General features: G+C 42.5%; 1 protein-coding gene across 1 annotated transcript in view; it reads right to left on the reverse strand.

Moving 5' to 3' along the window:
• PHF12 (PHD finger protein 12) overlaps positions 1 to 26,261 on the reverse strand; it is a 63,234-nt gene that overhangs the window by 5,873 nt on the left and 31,100 nt on the right. The window contains exons 3-12 of the mRNA XM_018562041.1: positions 25,897 to 25,969; positions 22,608 to 22,992; positions 21,730 to 21,850; positions 21,239 to 21,371; positions 20,812 to 20,976; positions 20,419 to 20,577; positions 17,533 to 18,277; positions 12,523 to 12,651; positions 11,743 to 11,886; positions 6,245 to 6,346 (exon numbers count right to left, since the gene is read on the reverse strand). Coding sequence (XP_018417543.1) covers positions 6,245 to 6,346; positions 11,743 to 11,886; positions 12,523 to 12,651; positions 17,533 to 18,277; positions 20,419 to 20,577; positions 20,812 to 20,976; positions 21,239 to 21,371; positions 21,730 to 21,850; positions 22,608 to 22,992; positions 25,897 to 25,969 — 2,156 coding nt within the window. The remainder of the gene's footprint in view (positions 1 to 6,244; positions 6,347 to 11,742; positions 11,887 to 12,522; positions 12,652 to 17,532; positions 18,278 to 20,418; positions 20,578 to 20,811; positions 20,977 to 21,238; positions 21,372 to 21,729; positions 21,851 to 22,607; positions 22,993 to 25,896; positions 25,970 to 26,261) is intronic.

Here is a 26,261-nt window from a genome sequence, read left to right on the forward strand (position 1 = left end):
GGCAACCTTGTGAGTAAAGGTGGCCATACACCTTACGATTATCGGACAACATTTTTCGTCCGATGATCGAACCGTCGTACGATTTCCGTACGACTGCCCCATCCTGCCCCGATTATCGAAAGGTTCAATCAGCGGTAGTTAAAAAAAACCACCTGGACGACTTGCGGTAATTGACCGCAATTATTTTCGTTTGCACACGCGCAGTGTTAATCGTACGACTTTTGACGGACGGAAACGCCACCAACCATGCGAACATCGTACAATCGACCAAAGTTTTCAAACATGCTTGACTGTCACAAGTAGTACGATTGTACAGTACTATCGGTCGGGCACTACGTTCACATGTTACGATTGTCGTACGTAAAGTCGATCGCATACGATTATCGTAAGGTGTATGGGCACCTTTAAAGGTGCCCATACACCTTACGATTATCGGGCGAAACTTTTCCTCCGATGATCGAATAGTCGTACGATTTTCGTACGGCAGCCCCATCCTGCACCGATGATCGCAAGATTAATTTAGCCGTAAATAACGAAAAGCACGTGGATGAAATGCGGTAATTGATATGCCGTATCTTCATTAGCACAAGCGCAGTGTAGATCGTACGACTTTTGACGGACGGAAATGCCAGCAACCTTACGACAATCGTACGATCTAGCAAAGTTTTCAAACATGCTTGACCGTCAAAAGTCGTACGATTGTACAGTACTGTCGGTCGGACACTGCAATACACACACATACGATTATCGGCCGAAAAGTCGATCGCATACGAAAATCGTACGATAATCGTAAGGTGTATGGGCACCCTTGGAGTAGCCAGAAAAATATCTCAGGAGGTTTCTGAAGAACTGACAGAACCAAGCTGAGATCCCAGTTTCACTGCGGAACATAAAGGCTTTTTACTTAGGCCTGGTTCACACCTGGGCGTTTTACAGTGCGTTCCTACGCGCTGTAAAACGCTCAACATGTGAAAACCAATAATTGCCTATGGGCATGGTTCCCACCTGGGCGTATTTCAGCGCGTAGGAACGCGCTGAAAAACGGCCAAAGAAGTGCAGGAGCTTCTTTGGGGTGTATTCTCCGCGCGTATCTATTAGGATACAGCCGGATAGCCTTTGTAAACGAGTGTTTGTTGCGCTTTTCTTTTGCCGCAAATCGCACGAAACGCGCATATTCCGTACGCCCAGGTGTGAACCCAGCCTAAGGAGTGAGGCAAGTGGTCTTTGAAAAAGAACAGCTAGGGGTGAGACTTGAACCTTGATGGCACTCTAAGCCAAATGTTGATCCAGACTGGAAGAAAATCCAGAAATTGTCCTGCAGAGTACTTCCTGGAATGGAAATTTCTTGGCTCACACCGGAAATGCTTTATATGGATATACCGGTATATAGAGGTGTGTGTGTGTGTGTGTGCATACAACACACACACTACAAGTGGATGAAATACTACTTCTTTAAGGTAGGCTGTGTGCAGAAAATCATATGCAATGCAAGAGTTTCATATAAAAAAAAAAAAAAAGTGCCAAGTGTTGTGCCTATTAGGCTGGTTATACACAGGACTCGAATTGTGGCTGATTTCTGAGCCAAAATTAAGTGCACAGGCGCAGATAATAGCACGTTTGAGTTGATGAGAAAAAAAACACTATACACAACGATAGCTGATAAGAAAAGAAAGAAACGCACCTGTGCCAATGTAGAGAGTGCGGTAACACATGTTGACGGGAGCCCCGACGCCCATCATCAAGGGGTAGAAGACTGCTCTTGCCTGAACGTCTCTTTTCTGAGCTGTATAAAAACATTTTATAGGAACACTTTACAAAGATTGTTTTACAGCGTGATGCAAATAACACTGCTAAGCTAGCTTGCAAAAACTAAACGCAAATCATACACAATTTAAAGAAACCCAAACATAGTAAAACCAGGTCACGGGTGTCACTAGGAAATTGGGGGTAAATCAAACCAACTGGGCACAAAAGTTTGACAGTCCTAGTTATAACTAAAAGAAAAAAGGGTTTGGCTACAGTTGGACTTCGCTACCATATAAAAAACAAAACAACCTTTATAAAACACATGGATTTTATGTAAAAAATTGTTCAAGCAAATTCAAATATCAATGCATCATTTAGTCTATAAGCTAAACTTGGTTCCCTTGGGTTAGGAATAAGCCATGCTCACAGCCACAGTAAAGCTACCCACAGACATGAGATGACATTCAATAAACCATCCAGATCAGGCATCTGGTATATAACAGAGATATCGCTTAAGTATATATTAGGGCAGAAGTAATTTGTAAAGCTAGATGCAGTGAGATGTTTAATCCTACAGAAGAATTGCTGATCAAAAGCTCTCAATGCATCAGCCTTACCCCGTAGAAGGAATTTTCCCTTATAGAGGGTGGTCCTTCCTCTGGAGAATTCAAGGACACACCACTCATGCTCATTTACATGATCCCAGCTTTAACCAAATGCTTGAGCTTGTTGGTGATTGTTACCAGACAGCCCTGTCAGATGTACATGGATATAAGAACAGCTGAAAGGGCAATCATTCTCTCTCGTTGGATACTGGAAAACAAAGAAGTGTAGGCAAGCCCAGGATAACCATTCTTCCTACCAGAATGCCAAAATCAGGGTTATAAACCCCTGAAATCGATCAGGCACAGATTCCAGTGTAAAGTCAACAGTTGTTTCAAGTTTTGGTTCCTTTAGAGTTCCCAATGCCTCAAAAACGTTTCCACTGCACCCACAGTTCCAAGTTCCTCTGTCGTGCTTAAGAGACACCCTGGCCAGCTGTTTTCTCCAACCAAGAGCTTATTAGCCTTGTACCCATTTTGTAAAGATTTTGTACAAAAGTGCCCCAACTAAACTCTGCATAGGGTAGTGTTCCCTTAACAAAGCAACTACTATATCCGTAGAAGATGCTACAGTCCTTAAAGGTCCCAACTGATAAGCTGTGCAAAGCCCTTTCTAGAACCCTGTCACCCCATCCTGGCTCTGACTTTACTATGCTAAACTATGGCTGGCTGATCGATATCCCTTAAGAAAGATCTCACCACTGCTGTGGCCGACCGATTGATAATAGAACACATGGAGCAAATGGCTGCAGCTTAAAATTTCCGTGGTAACGGTCTGCTGGAGGCTTCCTGGCTCATGTCTCGGATTGGTCTCATGTCTGTGCACATGCATTGGATACTTTGGTTAAAGTGCTGGACCAATATGCTATTGCTCTACGTTACCCTCCAGCTGCAGTATAAATATCTAAAAAAAAATTGTTAGCTATTAAGAACTAAGGTGCCATGCTAATCTCTTAAATAAATTCTAATAAAGGTTACACCCAAATGTACGCATGAATAACCAGAGCATGCTAAATCTTAAACACTTTAATCTCTAAATAAACATAAGAACGCACACAACCAACAACCATGATTATGTATTCACTATACTCAATTATGCTTTTCTATTTTATTTTATGTTTTACGTGAACCCTAGTGGGATGTAATGGTTTATTGATATTATATATCAATAAATTTATTGATATTATACTTTATGTTTTTAATGATTTAGGATCTTTATTATAGTTATTCACACATACATTTGGGTGTAATATTTATTAGATTTTTATTATTCTACATATTTGGCTTTAAAAGGGACAACGTTCCCAACCTTCCACACCAGAAGATGCCTAAATGAACAGACTGCAAAGTCTTCTCCCTCATGTGTAAAACGCCCTTTTTGCTTCCCTATTCCTGTGCCTCCCACCTTGAAGGTCAGACCATTTTCTAGGGTCTGGTAAAGCTCCGGGTGTAGGGACCCTGGTGCAGGCGCTGCCAGCTGGGGAAGTCTGCCTGTCAACTGACAATGTGTGGAACATATACGACCTACTTCTCTTGCTGCAGCAAGACTTTTAGTTCCACCCTAACAGTGGATGTATGCCCCAATCGTGGTGTAGTCAGACTGAAATCGAACTGGATGTCCGACCTTCCAGGAGGATAGTCTGACATTGTAGAGACCCAGGATATTATTCAAGAGACATGAATCTCCAATGACCAAGTTCCCTGCACTTGCAGGGTGCCCAAGACACCTCCCAGGCTGGCAGTCTGGCATCAGCCATGAGAATTTCAAACAGGAAGGAAATACATTCATATTCAGAGAGAGATTCCTGAGTGGCCAAGCCAGGGAACACCAGGTCCTCGGTGCCAAGCAAACTGATCTTTCCAGGGACTTGACTGACCTGTCCCACGACAACAATGTTGCGTTGTAGAGCTCTGGAATGAGACTGGGAAAACGGAAACGGTCTCAAAGGAGACTACCATAAACAGGGTCCTTGAAAACAGAGACACTCTCTACAGGAACTGTAAGGGTTTTGTTGAGGCAGGAGATGGCTGGGTACACAACAGCGACAGTCTATATCTTAAGGAAACCCTCCCCAACCGGGTATTGCCGAGCCAAGTATTAGAACAAGCCCACGCAGGTTGCTCTAAGTGAAAGCATTCGCAAACCACGTAAACAAGAATTGCAACACTATCCTTAAGTTTAGGAGAGACCTCAGCAGATACTAAATCGCAACATGGAAGAGATCCTATGAAGTAGGATAGGAATCATCCTCCTCCAACTAGTCAGAAAGTGGTGCAGCTGTGAGGGGAAGCAGAGGAGGCTTGCTTGCAACCTCTGCTTTCAAAAGGTTCAGAGTCTTCTCAAGAAGTCAGCAATTTGGCTGAGAAACTCCTCTCTACATATGTAGCAGTGTGTTCCCGAGGGGACAATGGAGGGTTCAAAAGGAAGGGAGATACTGAGACCAGGGACAGTGGTAAGGAATAAACAGCTCAGGGCCTTTGGGTAAAAAAAAAAAAAAAAAAAAAAAAAAAAGAACAAACAAAGGGGGGAAAAAAAAAGGTCGGGCACTACGTTCACATGTTACGATTGTCGTACGTAAAGTCGATCGCATACGATTATCGTAAGGTGTATGGGCACCTTTAAAGGTGCCCATACACCTTACGATTATCGGGCGAAACTTTTCCTCCGATGATCGAATAGTCGTACGATTTTCGTACGGCAGCCCCATCCTGCACCGATGATCGCAAGATTAATTTAGCCGTAAATAACGAAAAGCACGTGGATGAAATGCGGTAATTGATATGCCGTATCTTCATTAGCACAAGCGCAGTGTAGATCGTACGACTTTTGACGGACGGAAATGCCAGCAACCTTACGACAATCGTACGATCTAGCAAAGTTTTCAAACATGCTTGACCGTCAAAAGTCGTACGATTGTACAGTACTGTCGGTCGGACACTGCAATACACACACATACGATTATCGGCCGAAAAGTCGATCGCATACGAAAATCGTACGATAATCGTAAGGTGTATGGGCACCCTTGGAGTAGCCAGAAAAATATCTCAGGAGGTTTCTGAAGAACTGACAGAACCAAGCTGAGATCCCAGTTTCACTGCGGAACATAAAGGCTTTTTACTTAGGCCTGGTTCACACCTGGGCGTTTTACAGTGCGTTCCTACGCGCTGTAAAACGCTCAACATGTGAAAACCAATAATTGCCTATGGGCATGGTTCCCACCTGGGCGTATTTCAGCGCGTAGGAACGCGCTGAAAAACGGCCAAAGAAGTGCAGGAGCTTCTTTGGGGTGTATTCTCCGCGCGTATCTATTAGGATACAGCCGGATAGCCTTTGTAAACGAGTGTTTGTTGCGCTTTTCTTTTGCCGCAAATCGCACGAAACGCGCATATTCCGTACGCCCAGGTGTGAACCCAGCCTAAGGAGTGAGGCAAGTGGTCTTTGAAAAAGAACAGCTAGGGGTGAGACTTGAACCTTGATGGCACTCTAAGCCAAATGTTGATCCAGACTGGAAGAAAATCCAGAAATTGTCCTGCAGAGTACTTCCTGGAATGGAAATTTCTTGGCTCACACCGGAAATGCTTTATATGGATATACCGGTATATAGAGGTGTGTGTGTGTGTGTGTGCATACAACACACACACTACAAGTGGATGAAATACTACTTCTTTAAGGTAGGCTGTGTGCAGAAAATCATATGCAATGCAAGAGTTTCATATAAAAAAAAAAAAAAAGTGCCAAGTGTTGTGCCTATTAGGCTGGTTATACACAGGACTCGAATTGTGGCTGATTTCTGAGCCAAAATTAAGTGCACAGGCGCAGATAATAGCACGTTTGAGTTGATGAGAAAAAAAACACTATACACAACGATAGCTGATAAGAAAAGAAAGAAACGCACCTGTGCCAATGTAGAGAGTGCGGTAACACATGTTGACGGGAGCCCCGACGCCCATCATCAAGGGGTAGAAGACTGCTCTTGCCTGAACGTCTCTTTTCTGAGCTGTATAAAAACATTTTATAGGAACACTTTACAAAGATTGTTTTACAGCGTGATGCAAATAACACTGCTAAGCTAGCTTGCAAAAACTAAACGCAAATCATACACAATTTAAAGAAACCCAAACATAGTAAAACCAGGTCACGGGTGTCACTAGGAAATTGGGGGTAAATCAAACCAACTGGGCACAAAAGTTTGACAGTCCTAGTTATAACTAAAAGAAAAAAGGGTTTGGCTACAGTTGGACTTCGCTACCATATAAAAAACAAAACAACCTTTATAAAACACATGGATTTTATGTAAAAAATTGTTCAAGCAAATTCAAATATCAATGCATCATTTAGTCTATAAGCTAAACTTGGTTCCCTTGGGTTAGGAATAAGCCATGCTCACAGCCACAGTAAAGCTACCCACAGACATGAGATGACATTCAATAAACCATCCAGATCAGGCATCTGGTATATAACAGAGATATCGCTTAAGTATATATTAGGGCAGAAGTAATTTGTAAAGCTAGATGCAGTGAGATGTTTAATCCTACAGAAGAATTGCTGATCAAAAGCTCTCAATGCATCAGCCTTACCCCGTAGAAGGAATTTTCCCTTATAGAGGGTGGTCCTTCCTCTGGAGAATTCAAGGACACACCACTCATGCTCATTTACATGATCCCAGCTTTAACCAAATGCTTGAGCTTGTTGGTGATTGTTACCAGACAGCCCTGTCAGATGTACATGGATATAAGAACAGCTGAAAGGGCAATCATTCTCTCTCGTTGGATACTGGAAAACAAAGAAGTGTAGGCAAGCCCAGGATAACCATTCTTCCTACCAGAATGCCAAAATCAGGGTTATAAACCCCTGAAATCGATCAGGCACAGATTCCAGTGTAAAGTCAACAGTTGTTTCAAGTTTTGGTTCCTTTAGAGTTCCCAATGCCTCAAAAACGTTTCCACTGCACCCACAGTTCCAAGTTCCTCTGTCGTGCTTAAGAGACACCCTGGCCAGCTGTTTTCTCCAACCAAGAGCTTATTAGCCTTGTACCCATTTTGTAAAGATTTTGTACAAAAGTGCCCCAACTAAACTCTGCATAGGGTAGTGTTCCCTTAACAAAGCAACTACTATATCCGTAGAAGATGCTACAGTCCTTAAAGGTCCCAACTGATAAGCTGTGCAAAGCCCTTTCTAGAACCCTGTCACCCCATCCTGGCTCTGACTTTACTATGCTAAACTATGGCTGGCTGATCGATATCCCTTAAGAAAGATCTCACCACTGCTGTGGCCGACCGATTGATAATAGAACACATGGAGCAAATGGCTGCAGCTTAAAATTTCCGTGGTAACGGTCTGCTGGAGGCTTCCTGGCTCATGTCTCGGATTGGTCTCATGTCTGTGCACATGCATTGGATACTTTGGTTAAAGTGCTGGACCAATATGCTATTGCTCTACGTTACCCTCCAGCTGCAGTATAAATATCTAAAAAAAAATTGTTAGCTATTAAGAACTAAGGTGCCATGCTAATCTCTTAAATAAATTCTAATAAAGGTTACACCCAAATGTACGCATGAATAACCAGAGCATGCTAAATCTTAAACACTTTAATCTCTAAATAAACATAAGAACGCACACAACCAACAACCATGATTATGTATTCACTATACTCAATTATGCTTTTCTATTTTATTTTATGTTTTACGTGAACCCTAGTGGGATGTAATGGTTTATTGATATTATATATCAATAAATTTATTGATATTATACTTTATGTTTTTAATGATTTAGGATCTTTATTATAGTTATTCACACATACATTTGGGTGTAATATTTATTAGATTTTTATTATTCTACATATTTGGCTTTAAAAGGGACAACGTTCCCAACCTTCCACACCAGAAGATGCCTAAATGAACAGACTGCAAAGTCTTCTCCCTCATGTGTAAAACGCCCTTTTTGCTTCCCTATTCCTGTGCCTCCCACCTTGAAGGTCAGACCATTTTCTAGGGTCTGGTAAAGCTCCGGGTGTAGGGACCCTGGTGCAGGCGCTGCCAGCTGGGGAAGTCTGCCTGTCAACTGACAATGTGTGGAACATATACGACCTACTTCTCTTGCTGCAGCAAGACTTTTAGTTCCACCCTAACAGTGGATGTATGCCCCAATCGTGGTGTAGTCAGACTGAAATCGAACTGGATGTCCGACCTTCCAGGAGGATAGTCTGACATTGTAGAGACCCAGGATATTATTCAAGAGACATGAATCTCCAATGACCAAGTTCCCTGCACTTGCAGGGTGCCCAAGACACCTCCCAGGCTGGCAGTCTGGCATCAGCCATGAGAATTTCAAACAGGAAGGAAATACATTCATATTCAGAGAGAGATTCCTGAGTGGCCAAGCCAGGGAACACCAGGTCCTCGGTGCCAAGCAAACTGATCTTTCCAGGGACTTGACTGACCTGTCCCACGACAACAATGTTGCGTTGTAGAGCTCTGGAATGAGACTGGGAAAACGGAAACGGTCTCAAAGGAGACTACCATAAACAGGGTCCTTGAAAACAGAGACACTCTCTACAGGAACTGTAAGGGTTTTGTTGAGGCAGGAGATGGCTGGGTACACAACAGCGACAGTCTATATCTTAAGGAAACCCTCCCCAACCGGGTATTGCCGAGCCAAGTATTAGAACAAGCCCACGCAGGTTGCTCTAAGTGAAAGCATTCGCAAACCACGTAAACAAGAATTGCAACACTATCCTTAAGTTTAGGAGAGACCTCAGCAGATACTAAATCGCAACATGGAAGAGATCCTATGAAGTAGGATAGGAATCATCCTCCTCCAACTAGTCAGAAAGTGGTGCAGCTGTGAGGGGAAGCAGAGGAGGCTTGCTTGCAACCTCTGCTTTCAAAAGGTTCAGAGTCTTCTCAAGAAGTCAGCAATTTGGCTGAGAAACTCCTCTCTACATATGTAGCAGTGTGTTCCCGAGGGGACAATGGAGGGTTCAAAAGGAAGGGAGATACTGAGACCAGGGACAGTGGTAAGGAATAAACAGCTCAGGGCCTTTGGGTAAAAAAAAAAAAAAAAAAAAAAAAAAAAAAACAACCAAGGGGGAAAAACAAAATCAAGCGCTTTGGGTAAAAAAAAAAAAAAAAAAAAAAAGAAGACTACACCAAGGTGGCAAAAACAAACCATGGTTAAGACTACAGCCCATTGCAAATCAGCCTTAGCGAAAACACGAGTCAGAGTGTGAAATTATTTAGGTATACAAAAAGCACCTACAGTGGCTTGCAAAATTATTCACCCCCCCCGACATTTTTCTTATTTTATTGCATTAGATCCTGGAATTAAATGGATTTTTATTTGGATTACATGTAATGGACATACACAAAATAGTCCAAAATGGTGGTGAAATCAAGAAAATTTACTTGTTTTAAAAATGTTTTTAAAATTGTGGCGTGCATATATATTCACCCCCTTTGCTAGGAAGTCCCTACATTAGATCTCCTGCATCCAATTACCTTCAGAAGTCACATAATTAGTTGAAGACCAACTGTGTGCAATCTAAGTGTCACATGATCTCAGTATGTATACACCTATTCTGAAAGACCCCAGAGTCTGCAACACCAAGCAAGCAGCAACATAAGGACCAAAGAGCCTCTCCAAACAGGTCAGGGACAAAGTTGTGGAGAAGTACAGATCAGAGTTGGGTTATAAAAAAAAAAAATTATCCAAAACTTTGAACATCCCATTGAGCACCATTAAATCCATTATTAAAAAAATGGAAAGAATATGGCACCACAACAAACCTGCCAAGAGAGGGACGCCCACTAAATCTCACGGACCAGGCAAGGAGGGCTTTAATCAGAGAGGCAACAACGAGACCAACGATAACCCTGAGGGAGCTGCAAAACTCCACAGCGGAGATCGGAGTATCTGTCCATAATACCACTGTAAGCCGTACACTCCACAGAGCTGGTCTTCATGGAAGAGAGAGCAGAAAAAAGCCACTGCTTATAGAAAAAAATAAAGCAAACACATTTGCTGTTTGCCAAAAGGCATGTGGGAGACTCACCAAACATATGGAAGAAGGTACTCTGGCCAGATGAGACTAAAATTAAGCTTTTTGGCCTTCAGGAAAAAACGTTATGTCTAGTGCAAACCCAAGACCTTGTCACCCAAAGAACACCATCTCCACAGTGAAGCATGGTTGTGGCAGAATCATGCTGTGGGGATGTTTTTCATCGGCAGGGACTGACAAACTGGTCAGAATTGAAGGAATGATGGATGGAGTTAAATACAGGGAAATTCTTGAGGGAAACCGGTTTTAGTCTGCCAGAGATTTGAGACTGGGACGAAGGTTCACCTTCCAGCAGAGCAATGACCCTAAGCATACTGCTAAAGCAACACTCAAGTGGTTTAAGGCGATACATTTAAATGTCTTGGCATGGCCTAGTTAAAGCCCAGACTTCAATCCAATTGAGAATCTGTGGCATGATTGCTGTACACCAGCGAAACCCATCCAATTTGAAGAAGCTGGGGCAGTTTTGTCTTGAAGAATGGTAAAAAATCCCAGTGGCTAGATGTGCCAAGCTTATAGAGACGTACCCCAAGAGATTTTGCATCTTCAAAGTGGTAGGCAAGTTGTGTAAATCATATGATACAAACCCCCATAAAATCCATTTTCATTCCAGGCAACAAAATAGGAAAAACGCCAAGGGGGTGAATACTTTTGCAAGCCACTGTATATATGCTTCTTATAATTGCAGTCTGCACTTCTGCTTTGTTGTATAGAATAGTGATTATACTTTACTGCTTTGTTGTAGAGCAGTAATCAGGCTTTATCACTCCTCTGTCAAAGCAAATCTGCACAGATGGAGGTAAAGGGTTAGTTTACACTTTAAAAAAAAAATGACCTATGCAGTCAAGAAGGTAGTCAGTAAGTACCAATAAACTAAGCAGCTTATAAAAAATCTTCGGCAATACATCTGTCATCCCTCTAGGCCGTCTGCGCCCCCATCGAAACCTGTCAGAAAAAACTACCGATATCCTGTTTAACTGTATCCTGTTTCCAAGAGGAGTCAGCAGTTAGACGCATACCTTAGCATCACAGGAGCATGCGTCATTCTTGATCAGAGCTCCTCGCATACACAGTGTACTCTGTCCTCTCCCCAGAGTTGAGCTGCAATGGGAAAGAGCGCGCACAGCGTAAGTGCGGCTGGCTCATTCTTGAACAGGACAGGAGCTATGCAGAATATAGGGAGTTTGTCCAGCAGGTTACAGTGGGGGCGCAGGTGACCGACAGAAGATTTTTAAATGCTGCTTAGGTTATTGGAAGCTACTGGGGCTTTGCATGAAAAACTCCTAGATAAAACATAACAATCAACAACCATACTTAATGCAATACACAATTCCCACCTTCCGCTTGATGTCCAAGAGAAGGAGCTGGCTGCAATTGGCTGGCACTTGATACAGGATGGTCTTTTGATGAGAAAATCTCCTGGATTCTTTGCATGGCTAAAAACTTCACCAGTTTGTCATCCAACATGTTTATCTGGATCTCTACAATGTTAATAGGCAACTTGTGAGTGCAACATTAAAGTTACAGAAAATAAACACTTTACATACATGTATATAAAAGGTAACTAACAAAATGCTAGTTTGAGTTAGCTAAAGATGAAGTGTACCTACTGAGAAACTAAAGAAAATGAAAACCTAGATCAGAACAAACTGTAGGACTGGCTGCAATGCTTGGCGTTTTATACAAAGAGCAATGAAAGAGAAGGAAGTTATAGAGGTTGCTTGTGTAACATCATTCACAAAGTACATGAAGTCCTAGTAGCAAACATTTCGTTTATGTATAAATTTCCTTGTGTCATAATATACTCTTTTTTTATCTATTGTTTCATTTATCGGGGTAGGTTTCCTTAAGGTGACAAGAAACATGCCTGTGCAATATGTGTCAGCACAGCAGCTCGTTAGCACCATCGGAAGCCCATCCGACAGTGTCATTGCGTAAAAGCACAGGGATATGGCCAGAATGTTGTCATTAACAGAAGTACCTGCACAAGGACCTTTATGACAGGATCTCAGCCGATCTAAGGACGTTTGTCAAATGCAGGCCTGTAAATGGCACTCACACATACAGAGCCAACATGAAACACTGTCCAAGAAATCACGACAAGTCAGGTCACCTACCTCCGTTCCCATCCATCAGTGTTCTTAAAGAATTTGTAAGTTCCATCATAGATGAAGAGTTTACCATGCAGGATGAAGGACTGGTTGTAGCACCATCCAGCAATAAAGTACTAGGCCGGACTTTTCCATCTGTAAAAAGAAATCATGAGCATGTTATATTGTGAGACAGATATGCAACTATACTGTGTGAAAAGATAAATTAAAACAATAGGCTTAAAGAGATAGTCCCCCTACAAATTTTTTTTAACATTGTCACTGGGGATTTGGCACCATAGATACCCCAAAAGACAGACTCCACTCTAGTTTTGGAGTTATTTTAAGGGAAACCATGAAGATACATGTATCAGTAAAGAGTTTGCCAAAGCATGGGGCTACGATCTGTTTTGGCTCAATTTAAATGAAGGTATGCCTTGAAGAAAAGTACATCTGCTCTAGAAGGCAAGTGGAATTAACCCAAGATCTACGAATAACTACTTTATATGTCAATGGCTATTTTAGAGAGGAACATTGCTGCTGGACATTTGTCTAGGAGGATGGAGAACTGGCATCAGAAATCCATCCATCTAATCGAATAGACCTGGGTTAAAACTACAATTTATTTCAGGTCATGCCATCAGTGCACACTTCCAAGGAAAAAGTCCCAAATTACAGCAAAAATATGGCTCGTTCACAACAGCCAACCATGCTAAACCAAAGGCCGCTCTTGTGCGTGTCAGGATCCGCCATGTTGGCAGCATTTAAAATTTAGAAGTAAATCACTAAAACAAAGACTGTTGGAAGGTGTTTAGGCAAAAATCTCAAGCACTGTAGAAAAATCTATAGATAGTAATGAGATTATTAGTGATTTGATAGTCTGCTGTTTTAAATAAGAATGTATAAAGCAGGCAAGCAAAGTCACACAGGACCTCAATTAACAACTTGTTATCCCCACTCATCACCACAATTAGACAGACAGTAAAGCAGGAGAGCAATTAAAACTGCCGACAGGTTTTTTTTAATAAGCCAGCCACAGAAACAAGTGTCTCCATTGGAAGATTTGCCCTTTATTCCTGCTCCGGTGGCAACCTTAGAATTTTGGAGCCATCTGAAAACACAGTCCCCAATAAAAACCTCACAGGAAAGTTTAGCATTTCTTGACAATATGTGTGGATTTTCTTCATTTTGTCTCAATCGTGTATTTTAAAATTAAAACTGAAAGCTTGAATCAAACTGTTGTATTAGACTATCAAAATGGAGGTAACGTATTAAAAACTGCACAAAATAAAAATTGCCTTTTTTGATTAGAGATCCCAAAAAAACAAAAAAAAAACAAAAAAAAACAAAAACCTCAGAGGTTCTAACTTCTGACCACTCAATCCAAATGTAAAAGTTAGTTAGACTTTAAGTTGACAGGCAGGAAATAAGCATTTTTAAAAAAGGAGGCCAGGAATAGCAGCCCATGTACTTCCTTATGACAGCATATTAAAAGGAGAACTACGAGGCGAGTGCTTTTCACTCACCTCATAGTTCTAGCCGACCTGTGACAATGAGACTGTCACAGGTCGGCTCAGTAAATCGGGAGGTGAGCCAACACATAACGGCGTTCGCTCACCTCTCGATCCTGTCACGGCTCTCTGCTGTGACAGGGGAGGGGCTGGATTCCCCCCTCCCCGCTCCAATCCTCCAGCGCTGACTGGCGGAACGGACGGGGGGAGGGTACAGCTGGCTCTGCCTCTAGATAGGCAGAGCCAGCTGTCAGTCACGCATAATTGTCGGGATCTGCTTCAGCGTCTCAGTATACCGCGAGCTACAGCTCGTGGTATACTGAGCCTAGGGTGACGGGAGGACGCTAGTTTGTTTCCTCCCGTTACCCTGAGAACTATGGGGAAAAGCCTTAACCCCATAGTTCTCCTTTTAAGTAAACCTGCACTTATTGTAAAGTTTGTAAACTGGCACTAAACCTCAATAGCAGGTACCTAAACATGCCCCGTGTTTAACCAGCAGTGTGCAACAGGAGCCCAAAACACAGGGCGATCTCTAAATATCAACTTCAGCACTGTCCCCTCCCAACTCAGTTTTGGTCAGTGAGACTAATCATTAAGTGACACAGTAGGATGGACCTGGGATTTCTATGGAGATGCTACCACAAGCATCCTTGTAACTTCCTGTGTACTGTACTGATATATATCAAACAATGTTATTATCTTTCCTGGCTATCTTGTGATCTTCAACAGCCTTGCTTAACCAGGGTGCCGTGGAACACTGTTATGTCTCCTGGCCTCCTCATGGGGCCTCAAAATTTTGTGGTAGTGTCACTGTAATGTGAAGTGAGGAAAGAAGACTGATGTGAAGGGGGCTCCTAATGTAAAGGGGGAACTCTGAAATGAAAGTGGGGCTTCTGATGTGAATGGGGATTTGAAGGGGGCCACTTTGATGTGAAGGTGGGAACCCACTTTTTTGGGTATTTTGAATGGGGTGACATTTTAGGTTGGGGTGCCTTGAGATTATGCATACTCTTAAAAGGGTGCCATGACTGAAAATAGGCTGAGAAACGCTGATTAAATAACTCCCCTCTAATGGAGAGGAGGAGGTGTTTGTAGTCCAAATTAAGCAAGCGGCCTAAGGTGACAATGCTGCTTCTCCATAGATACAAGTAGGGTGAGTGAGCGATGTCACCTTCTTACAGGAGCATTTTCCTAGTAGGACCACCAGGGGAACATAAAGGAGCCACCACATCTAATGAACGATAAGCTGCAATAAACAATTGAATTACGCTTTAACTATTAGTTGGCCTTTTGGATAGAGTGGGGAAAGGTTAGATCTTCTAAGACATAAGTCCTAACTCTCAGTAACCATTTGCTGGGAGCTGAGCCTCTGTCTTTGGAGTACATTATCTCCGTATATTGCATTGGAAAGTTCACAGGGGCTTGTGACAAAGGGAAACGACTGCCTAGTGTATTCCCCATGAGAAAGTATCTGTCATTTTATTATTTCTATATCAAAGTGATTGATGTACCCATGCTCACTTGGGTACATCAATCACTTTGATGCCAAAATATTTAACAGTTTGTAAACAATGACAGATGCTAGAAATGTAAGACATTAAAGTGACAAAAAAGAAAAAGACTAATTAATGAGGATATTTTATAAACAGATAATATATTCTATTCAAGTAAAAGCTGATGTATGCATCAGTCCAGCATAGATTCTAAGCTTACCTGCGCAGAGAAGCATATTGCTTTAGATGAAATACTTTAGAGCTTAAAGTGACACTAAACTCAAAAGTTAGTTCTCAAAAATGTATTCAAGTACATTAACTATTAATAAAAATGTATCTTATTTGTGTATCACTCGGCTGTAGGTCCTCAAATCATCTCTGAATTGGTGGTGACACTGTCCTTCCTTCTGGAGGGTGACTACTTTTGTTCCCCATGGTCCCTGTGTGTGTTGTAAAGCAGCCACCGCGCCAAACTCACTCCTGTGATGGACTACAATCTCAGTACAAACGAGTAAACAAAATGTGAGATGGTAGTCCATCACAGGAGTGAGCTACACAAGGAGTCTATAGCAAAGGAAAGTCCTGTATAAATTACAAGTTGTCCGAGTCATAGCTTACACATGACCTTCATTTACTCACAGAGACTGAATGGAGCAAAAGGCGGCAAATATATGCGGCGGAGGGCTACATTATAAGCAAAAGCACTGCTTTGCAGTTTGACAAGAAACAAGATGCTTGCTGCACTCCTTACCGGGATTCCCATATGGATACATAGGCGGGTGCTTGAAATGACTGCAGATGGTGCCTCATCATGTACATACAGTAGTTGAAAAATGTCATCGGCACACCAAATCGATGATTACAGCAAAGTGTTCATTTATTGACGTATACTGTCTCATTATACAAGCGCTTTCGGGGCCATGCAGGGTCCCCTTCATCAGGCTCAGACATGACTGAGCCCGATGAAGGGGAGCCTGCGGGTCCCAAAAGCGCTTGCATAATGCGACAGCATACGTCAATAAATGAACACTTTGCTGTAATCATCAATTTGGTGTGCTGATGACATTTTTCAACTAGCTGTGCAGTTTAAGTCCCCATACACACATGAATTAAAACATATGCTTCCGGGTAGGGATGTCCCGATACCGATGCTAGCATCGTAATCGGGCCCGATACAGGGCATTTTGACAAGTACTTGTAAAAATGCCCCGAAGCCTAGCGCCGAAGAGGGTGCATTTGGAGCGCATTTCTAAATATGCACCTGAAATCATGCAATGCTTTGCTATGACTGAGCGCACACCTAGACGTTTAGCAGCGTCTAGGTGCATAACCAGAAAGTTCTGCATACTGGGATTGTTTAGCCTGGTACTTCAAGGCATATAAATGTGTCTTAACCCAGGAGAAGGTGATCTGGCAAACATAAGTTGTTTCTACTTCCTAGATAACTTTTCCTGGGTTTAACGCAGGAGGCTTTACCGTACAAAGGAGTAAATTTTTCACAGGCCAGTGTTCACATTTTAAAAAGGTTCATATACGATTCCAGTACATAGGTGCATCTTTGTATATACTCTACTGTTAATCTTGCATGTGAAGGCAACTGCAGTGCACACTAAAATATCTGGGAGCATTTCGCACTAGTTAAAAGGAGTCATGTGCATTTCAATTGTGTTCTCAACAGATTTTCTGTAAAATGGCCCGCAGCAAGCACACCAAAATGTGAAAAGAACACCAGCTTTTATTTTAATGTGCCAAAACCATATTAGCTGAATTCTGATGGATTGCAATGGACTGTGTCTGATCTTATGCAGAACTTTTACATATGAATTTAAACAAATGGAGTACAAATTCAGCACTATAGTATGTAAGATGTGAGGGACCTTGGTTATTGTGTTGACGTTCTGCCAGCACCATTCTGGTTTAGGACGCTAAAATTCATGTTAGGTCTAAACAAAAAAAACATTAACATGTTTTCAACATATTTACGCACTTAAGGATTCTTATAACTAAATGCTTGTGCACACTATAAAACTCACCTGCAGTTGGAGCTGCTGCACAAAGTCTGGACGCACCAGGAGCTGCAGATGTGAGATCAATACTGACCGCCTGTGGAGGTGTAAGTGCCCTGGTGCCAGACAGTGGTGACCCCACAGGTCTAGAGTCATGTTGACCGAGCAAAGGTCCAGGTTGCATTTGGGTATGTTTTCGTGACAAAGTGCTTGAAATCTCTTGACTGGAACAGGAATTGGGAGGCGTCATAAGAGGCACAGAAAGTCTCTGAGCACAGAGTGCGGACCCCGTTGTGCTCTCTGTCTTCACATGATTTGGGAGAACAGTTGCTGTGGGCGGAGTTCCTGATCTGGGCCTTGTTGGTCGCTGGGGAAGTACAGAAATAGTACCACTAGTTCCAGTTAGCCTTTGGTGATCAGTCAATTGTTCCGTGGGACTTGGGCTAACACTGAAAGCATGAGGCCCGTTGGATTTAGACTCTGACGCGGAAGGTCCATTGGAGGCGCCACAACTGGTGGAAAGGCGCGATTTCGCCACAAAAGCACCGTCTTCCTGCAAAGCTGTAGCCTGACTGTTAGGACACGGTCCTAAAGATGAAGGACACTGGGGCTTTCCATCATCGTGCTGGTGAGAGTTGGAAACGGAACCATCAGGTGAAATAACTGGTTTGATATCCAACGAATCAACGTCATCTGACCCCCAGGATGGCATCTGCTTAGCAGACAAGTATTTCAATATGCTGCACTGAAGTGCAACCACACTACGGAGCCACTAAAGATTCAAAACAAAACCCAAAACATTTGAATTAAAGCCACGAATACATCTCCCACCATTTATTTAGGAATCACAGACAATGTTTGGCTAATGGAGGATGAGACAACTTGTGGCTCTTAGCAGTAACAACAATAACTATGAATAAAAAAATTATATCAGAAGCCAGTTAGCCAACAAGCCCAAAACATTACAGCTGGTGCTCACATGTGTTACTCTTGTAAACCAATATGTTCTCTGGTTACTACACTGAACTCAGTGGCTCCTCAACTGCACATTAAAGGAAAAACTGATGCTTAGAAAAATACGCAGGCTGACATAACAAGCCACTGATCCAAGGCATATATGCAGCCTATAAAGTGAGGGTTCCTTAACTGCATACCTGTTCCAGCTCAGCCACTCAAAATGATGAAGACAGAATTAGCACTGCAGCCAAAATGCTAGGTGGTCAGCAATGGAAGTCTCCATATTATTCTCACAGATTGCTTTTAATTTATCCATCTATCCCTACAGCAGCTAAAGCAAACATCAGGCTGAAAACATTTTATAAAAGTAATTTTGGGCAAACTGAGAAAAAAAAAAAAAAAAAAAAGCGTGATTCCCCGAGGCTGTGCAATATGCAATTTTAACAGACATCTAGCAATCAGATGTCAGTTTACTGCATTCACATTCGTGAAATGCACTGATCTTGGTTTACTACTACTCTACTACTTCCCAAATAAGCCTGCCGGTGAATGGCACAGAAGGTATGAATATATCCCCAAAAATGTAAGTTCATAGGAATGAAAGTTTTTCCTAAATAAAGCGCTGCTTACTTCCTATCCAGTTACTCCATTAAACAGCACTGTGCTTACCCTACCCTGGCCTGACAACGTGTAATGTATAAGCTGTCAAACTGTACCAAAAAGGAGCAATGTACAACGAATAAAATATGCTATTCACTATCACAACAAGAAAAATCTGTCAGGCTAGGTTCACACCCAGGCGACACCTCACCGTGCGACAATTGTGCACGATTCCGTGCGGTCAGGAGTCGCCAAAGTTTGAACCGATCGTGCTGTGGGTGCCATTATTTTCTAATGGCATCCCCAGTCGCACCGGGCAGATCGCACGGGTTCCCGGCGCGATTCCGTCCGTGCTGGGTTCCCGCCGCGATTCCATCCGTGCTTCCGACCACAATTGCGGCTAAAACAGCCACGCGTCGTGCATCGCAAAAAAAAAGGTGCTTGTACCTTTTTTTGCGATTGCCGTGCGGATGTCAACCCACTGAAATCAATGGGGCCGCGCGGCAATCACTGCCTGCATTGTGCAGGACCGCACAACACCCGGGATGTGCGTCCCGGGTGTCGTGCGTTGTAGTGCAGGTGTGAACCTAGCCTCATGAGTGCCAATAGCAGTCTAAATCTGGAAAATGCTAGCTGCCTAGCTGTCATGCTGATTAAGTGTCTATTAACTTTATTTGCTAAGCTGGAAGAAGTAAAAATCACATCCTGACCTGCATACTTATTTTAAATTATGCAACTCAAGCTGAGCATCACCATGCAAATCCAGGGAACCAACATTTTAAAGGGGTGGCTAGGGATGTCAGCCTACTTCTGTGACAACTTAAAAATGGTTAAAAAAATGGTAAGACACATACAGTGGGTTAACTATCAAGCTTTTCTTGTAAGAAGACAGGCAGCAAAAAAACAAAAACTACAATATGGAACCTTTCACATAAAACAGTCCATTTTGGGAGTAGTGCAGGGTGGTAGAAGCAGCCAATCTGTACAGCTAGGAACCCCAGGAATCCTGCAGAGCCCCAAGAAATCCTCCCCTTTACTGCTTACAACAATACATCTTGCCTTTATTAGGTGTTAACACAATCACAGGCCGTAACAAATACAGTGAGGGCGAAAAGTCAAAAGATGTATACCAAGGCTCTGGACTGTAACATCAGGACTGCAAAGATAAGACTTCAATCAGTCTAAAAAACTAAAATGAGGAACTCTAGCTTTCGTGGCCTTTACAACAAGATGGCAGGAGTGCAGATACCCCCCGCCCCCAAAGACTCTATGATTGAGTTTACTTCACTTAAGCAATGTTTCATGAAGACCGATAGACAGGGATTGATGAAAACAGTCAAAAAAGGATGTACAAACCTCTTGTTGCTCTGTTTGGTTAGCCAAGTGCTCAGAGTGCAGTAGATGTTTTTGGGACTCATCGGGTACACCGTTACAGATCAGCTCCCCGTCACGTATACCTGCAGGAGGTATTAGCTCTGGAGGGGTCTGATACTGTGCCTTGATTGCTTCTGGTACCTAAGGTGTTAAGCGGTGATGTTAACAGTCATTGAAAAAAACCACACAAAAAAAAAAACCACACTTCTTCGCATAAAAAAAAAAGACAATAAAGAACGACCTTTTGAATCAATCGTACAGAAAGGAGGAGGAGAAAAATATTGTGGTGAAAATGTTAATTTACAATTTGATGCAACAACCAAAAACACCCAAACTTTTATATTTAAAGGAACACTCCAAATCTAGTGTACATACCTTGACTGTGTTTTTTCTAATCAAAGGCAAAAGCCGGCGGTTTGGGGGATGTAATTTGTGGATACGACTCAGAAAGTCCAGCTTTACTGCATGCTGTGAAATGCTATCCTGGAATTGGTCAAACACCTGGCACCGATTACTCAAAGTCATGTTCTTCTGGTTCAGCTACAGAAGCACAATAAGGTGTAAAAAAAGACAAAGGAACATCAGAAGGAGTCTACTGCAGATACTTCTTTCTGTAATACTGCTTATACTATATATTTTAGATACGCTTCATTAGAAAAAGTACACAATGTTCTATTTTACGGCAATATTTCAGATTGTTAGATCCGTTCTTATATAGCATTATGTCCAGAAAAGCGCAAAATCTGTGAAAATCGTTCTTGCAACAATGACAATGTATTGTTACAAAGAGTAGGCAACTTACCACAACATGTTCAATATGGTTGGGACACATCCAACGGCCGGTTGGCATGGCAGTGAGTGGCGGGTCCAAGCAGTCCATATGAAACAAGAGAGGGCAGTAATCACATTGGATCAAAGGAGCCACACGGCAGCTCCTGTGAACAAATAATGGCGTTAGTTGCATATGAATACACATGCAATGTCAAAAGTAATTTCAGAAGTGGCCGCTCTAAAACATTTTCACCTATTTGCAATATGCGCAACCACAAAACCTGCACTCAATTTGAAAATGATACAACCTGCTAGGTTCACCCACCCATGTCAGCCACTACTAAAGGGTCTGATAAGAACAAAGCAGGAGTTTTGTAAAAGTCTCTCGTGAGACTGCTCATAACAACAAGTAGCTAGTGGATGATTCATTCTACTGGTGTTGGCATTTAACTTCCTTTTTAATGTATACAAAGAAGATGAGAGAACACAAGATCTAAGTACAGACTTTGTTACTGCACATACCTACTACAAGTGAAGCAGACTTTAACGGGTAATGGCACCAGACCATTGTGATCCAACTCGTGCTGTGCTTTCTTGATATTTTTCCCTGTCATTTCCTCTTTTCTTCTTCGCTTGCTGGTGCCTGTGGATGAGAGCATTTGCAATACATTTAGATGGATGGATAGACGGATAGAGATAGAGAGATAGAGAGAGAGAGAGAGAGAAAGAGAGAGAGGTATTTACTTGACGGATCTTACATGCAAAGTAACATTATCACCATAAAAAAATCTGGTTTATTTTGGTTTGCCTGGAAATGGGCTTCAAGCAAACAAAGCAGATTTCTTTTTGCTAATCAGGATAAATAGATTTCCTTCTTCCCCCTCTTTTCCCTTGCTCCCTTCCCCACCTCTATTTATCTTCCCCCCCTTCACACCATTCCATCTTTCACTTCCTTTTCCATTTGACCTATTCTATCCATTTCCCTTCCTTCCTTCCTCTCTCTCCACACTATAATGTTCTTCTCTTCCTCCTCCACTCTATGTCACATTTATCGTAGTCTTCTTCTCCCAAATCACAAGGAAGGACTTATCAGGCCCATTTACAACAAAGTTCCTCATGCTACATTCATATTATCGTTTCAAAGAATGTCACCAGCAAACCGAAATATCCTCGTGGGATCACCAGAAGTTAATTTTATTGAACAATTGTCAAATGAAAAACAAGCGATTTCGGGTCCGCGCAGGATCCCTTCATCAGGCTTAAAATCTCCGGTAAGGAGTACAACAAGATCATCTTCTATTCTACATAATGGGATTGTTAACAAGCTGGACTACCTACACATCAATAATAATTCACAGAATAGGTATCACTTGGAATACAGTTGAATGATGGCCACTGACCTGGAAGTGCTGTGGTGCAGGTGAGTTCATTGGGCAGCTGAAACTGGGTGGGATTCCGCTCCATGGCTGCTGCAATGAGCAGTTGAAATGGTCTCTTGAGTTGCGAGTGCCCACCCTCAGACTCTCCAGAAGGCTCATCATCCACATCGATCATGTCCTCATCCATGTCGTTTTGCTCAGAATTGGGAGTGTCTGTACTGGCACTGGAAGTAGGCGTGCCTGGGCGGCTTACTCTCCTTTCCAACATCCTGGCTTGGGCAAGGGCTCGAAGGCTGCCGGCAGCTCGTTCCGAAAAATCCAAGTCATTGGTGGGAGACACAGTCCTCCTTCCATACCTGTCAATTAAGCCATTGACCTGGCCCTGCTCCTTCTTACGCTCGCGTTTCTGCAGGGAAAGAAAGCCAATAGCAAGTCTGTTAACCTAGCAATAGATTATACAGAGGTACATATAGACAGAATAGCTCACAAATACTCTATTGCAGGATGTGCTTTACTGTAATAAACAAAATATACAATTTTATTCAAGTAATTAAGTAGAAATTGGCAGCAAATGTGTGTAAAATTTGGCATGACAAAATGAAAATATAAGCAGTACTGGGGTATGTAAATGGAAATGCAGGGCTATCACAGCTAAGAAACCATATTTAAGCATAAAGCCCAAATTCCCCCATTTCCATGGAGTAAGACATGGTTAAAAGCACGGTCAGTTTTTTTTTTTGCCATTAGTGTCCCCCTTGGGGAAATTTCCTTTCACTTCCTGTCCTGTAGACAACCGGAAGGTGAAATCTCTCCAAAAAAGGAAATGCCATCAGATAGTTGTCACCAGAACAAGAGTCCCCGTTAGAACATTTCCAATCTATTGACAACTCACAATTTTGGAATTTTCCCCTCACACTTTTAGTTTCAGTGACAATGGTAACCAGGAAAAAGCATGTGTGATAACAACCCCCCAAACAAATTATCCAAAACTAAAAAGGGTATTACCTATACCTCTAGGTTTCTTCCCTCAAAAAAGAAACAAAAATCTTTTATTACTAGCAGAAAAAGAGCTATTGCATGTCCATGCCTATAGTGCCATCATCGCTATCATGGGCGCTCTTGGTGAATTTTCCCATCTAAATACCTGATAAATGAATGGTCCAACCAACCAGCACTAGCCCAAAATGTAAAAATACTGGTTCTGGGCATTTAAGGCACACACAGTCAGTCATGCATTGAGATTACATAGTATTATAGTCTTAAAGCGGCCCTTTACTTCCTTTTACTAAAAATCACATCAGAATGCAGCTCTGCATACGGATATGAAGTCAGCTTACATTCGTTAAATAAACATTTTTCTTTTACTTACAATTACTGTTTTTCCACTTTCTGGTACTATTCGGCATTAGGGATGTAGCCCAAGAGATGCATCCTGGGAAGGTTACATAACAGTGTAGTTGCCATTACTAAACATTTCTAAAGGCAGGGATGATGGAATAGTATCGGCCCTCGCCCAGGACATGCAGTTCTGGGCGCTGGGCCTTTTTTCTTTTACACATTTAGCTCTGCCCTCCCCAGCTGTTGCTCTCTGCTGTTATTAGACAGAGGAGAGCTGCAGCAGCTTAACAACACACACAGGGCCGATCTGCAGAGAGACCGGCTCCGTTTCCTATGATCATTGTGACTGGTCATCACAGCGATCACATGGCAATGTTTACATTACCAAGACCTCCCCTTCCTCTTACATCAGAGGCAGGGGAAAGAACAGGAACTAATGAATGGAAGAGTCATCTATATATATTAACCCTTTCACCTCCCTTAGCCTGCACATCTATGCATTAACCCCTTCATCACCATCCTCCCACTGTATGTGACCTGTACATTAACCCCTTCATGCCCCTCCTCCCTCTGTGTATGAGCCTGTACCGGTGCTCAGGCTGCACACACTCTGTTCAGAGAGGCAATTCAGCTGGCCACCGTTGGAGGACCCTGCACCTTCCTCCTCACCTCTGCCTCTAGTCTCGGCGAGTCCAGTAAGTCCCAGTGTGTAGCTGTATGTACTTGGGACTGACAAGTTTAATGGACAAGGACGCTGACAATTGTAGTGCCCTCACACACAGGACACCAGGACTGTCATATAATGATTGTATAATGATGTTATGTTAAAACTCACTATCTACATTTGTTTGTTGAATGCATTAAAGTTATTTTAAGTCGGTCTTCTAAGTTGTTATCAATAAAGACCTTATGTAAATACGGTTTTGATTAAAATTATTTCTTGTATCTGGACAGGTGGGAGGCCACGAGGGACAGGTGGGAGGCCACGAGGGACAGGTGGGAGGCCACGAGGGACAGGCGGGAGGCCACGAGGGACAGGCGGGAGGCCACGAGTATACACTGTTCTATTTTCTGTGCTCAATCTGTGGGCTGAATGAAGGGAAAAAAAAAAAAGATTCCTCCTGCAAGCACCATTCAGCCGAAGATTTTCCTTCGGCAAAAGTCGGTCTAACGATTGATTTCTGCCCATGGAATAAAGTCACCAACAAAGCGAATTTCGTCCGATTCAGCAGGAATTCGCTCGGTATGTACCCAGGTTTAGTCATGTCGGCATTACGTCACATGAGCATTTACACACTAGCGAGGAAGACTGTCCTGTGCCATTCTCTTCTATCCTTGTCACAAGGCTTCAGGACAGGTTCTCCATTTCAGAAGGCATGTCCCCTCTCCTAACAGAGTGCCAAGAATAGTACAACCATTGGCACAGGAAAGGGATTTCAGGAAGTGATCAGAATACAGAAAGAAAAAAAAAGACAGCTAAGGTGTGGTGAGCGGTGTTGTCGCCTCCCCCAGCAAAACAGAACACAATGTAGGCAAGGTATCACCATACTAAAGAGGAGTATTCCCAAAATCCCAGATTAAAAAAATGCCCACACTTGAGTTAATCAGTACACTCACAAGTATCAAAGATATTGGGCAGGTAGATGTTACCCTTGTATGTACTTGGAGCTTTTTATTACTAACGTGTAAACACCATCATCAAAAAGTCATAAAACTTTATAGCCAAATACAAGATGCTATATAGTAAAAGAAAAAAGCACAAGGTCTATAAAACAGTACTGTCTGCTCATGTTTCTTATTCCATACCCATTCACTAACAGCAAGCTGTGTGTGCAGCTTCATTTGGGAGAACTAGGGATCATGAATGTCAAGCTAGTTCCTTATAGCAGCCACACCAAGCTATGCAAATATCAAACACATTACAAAACCGCTCAATCACCTGAAGATGGTAAGTACGTGAAAAGCAAGTTACCTTCCTGCGTATGGAGCAGCGGTGACACATCCACTCTCCAGGGGGCAGCATTTCTTCACTAAGCGGCGGATTGCTGAAAAGCAGAAAAGAAATATTTATCTTGATCAAGGAACAAAGGCTGCATGATACAGATGTAGATTTCAGCAATGCTAGAGAAAAGAAATACATACATAATCGCGAAAAGGGAACAGATACTAAACACTCCTGAAGTTACATGTGAAAATCCTTAAAAAGTGCATGACAGGGCAAAAACAACAAAAAAGGACATGTGCGGTACATTCTACTCAGCCCCACCCACTATCCTACAATCCAGAGATAGAGACTACTCATTGTGTAGTTCCAAGAGAACAACTAGGAGGGCCAAT

The sequence above is a fragment of the Nanorana parkeri genome, unplaced genomic scaffold, assembly GCF_000935625.1.
Source record: "Nanorana parkeri isolate BGI_ZX_2015 unplaced genomic scaffold, ASM93562v1 scaffold557, whole genome shotgun sequence".
Taxonomy (NCBI): domain Eukaryota; kingdom Metazoa; phylum Chordata; class Amphibia; order Anura; family Dicroglossidae; genus Nanorana; species Nanorana parkeri.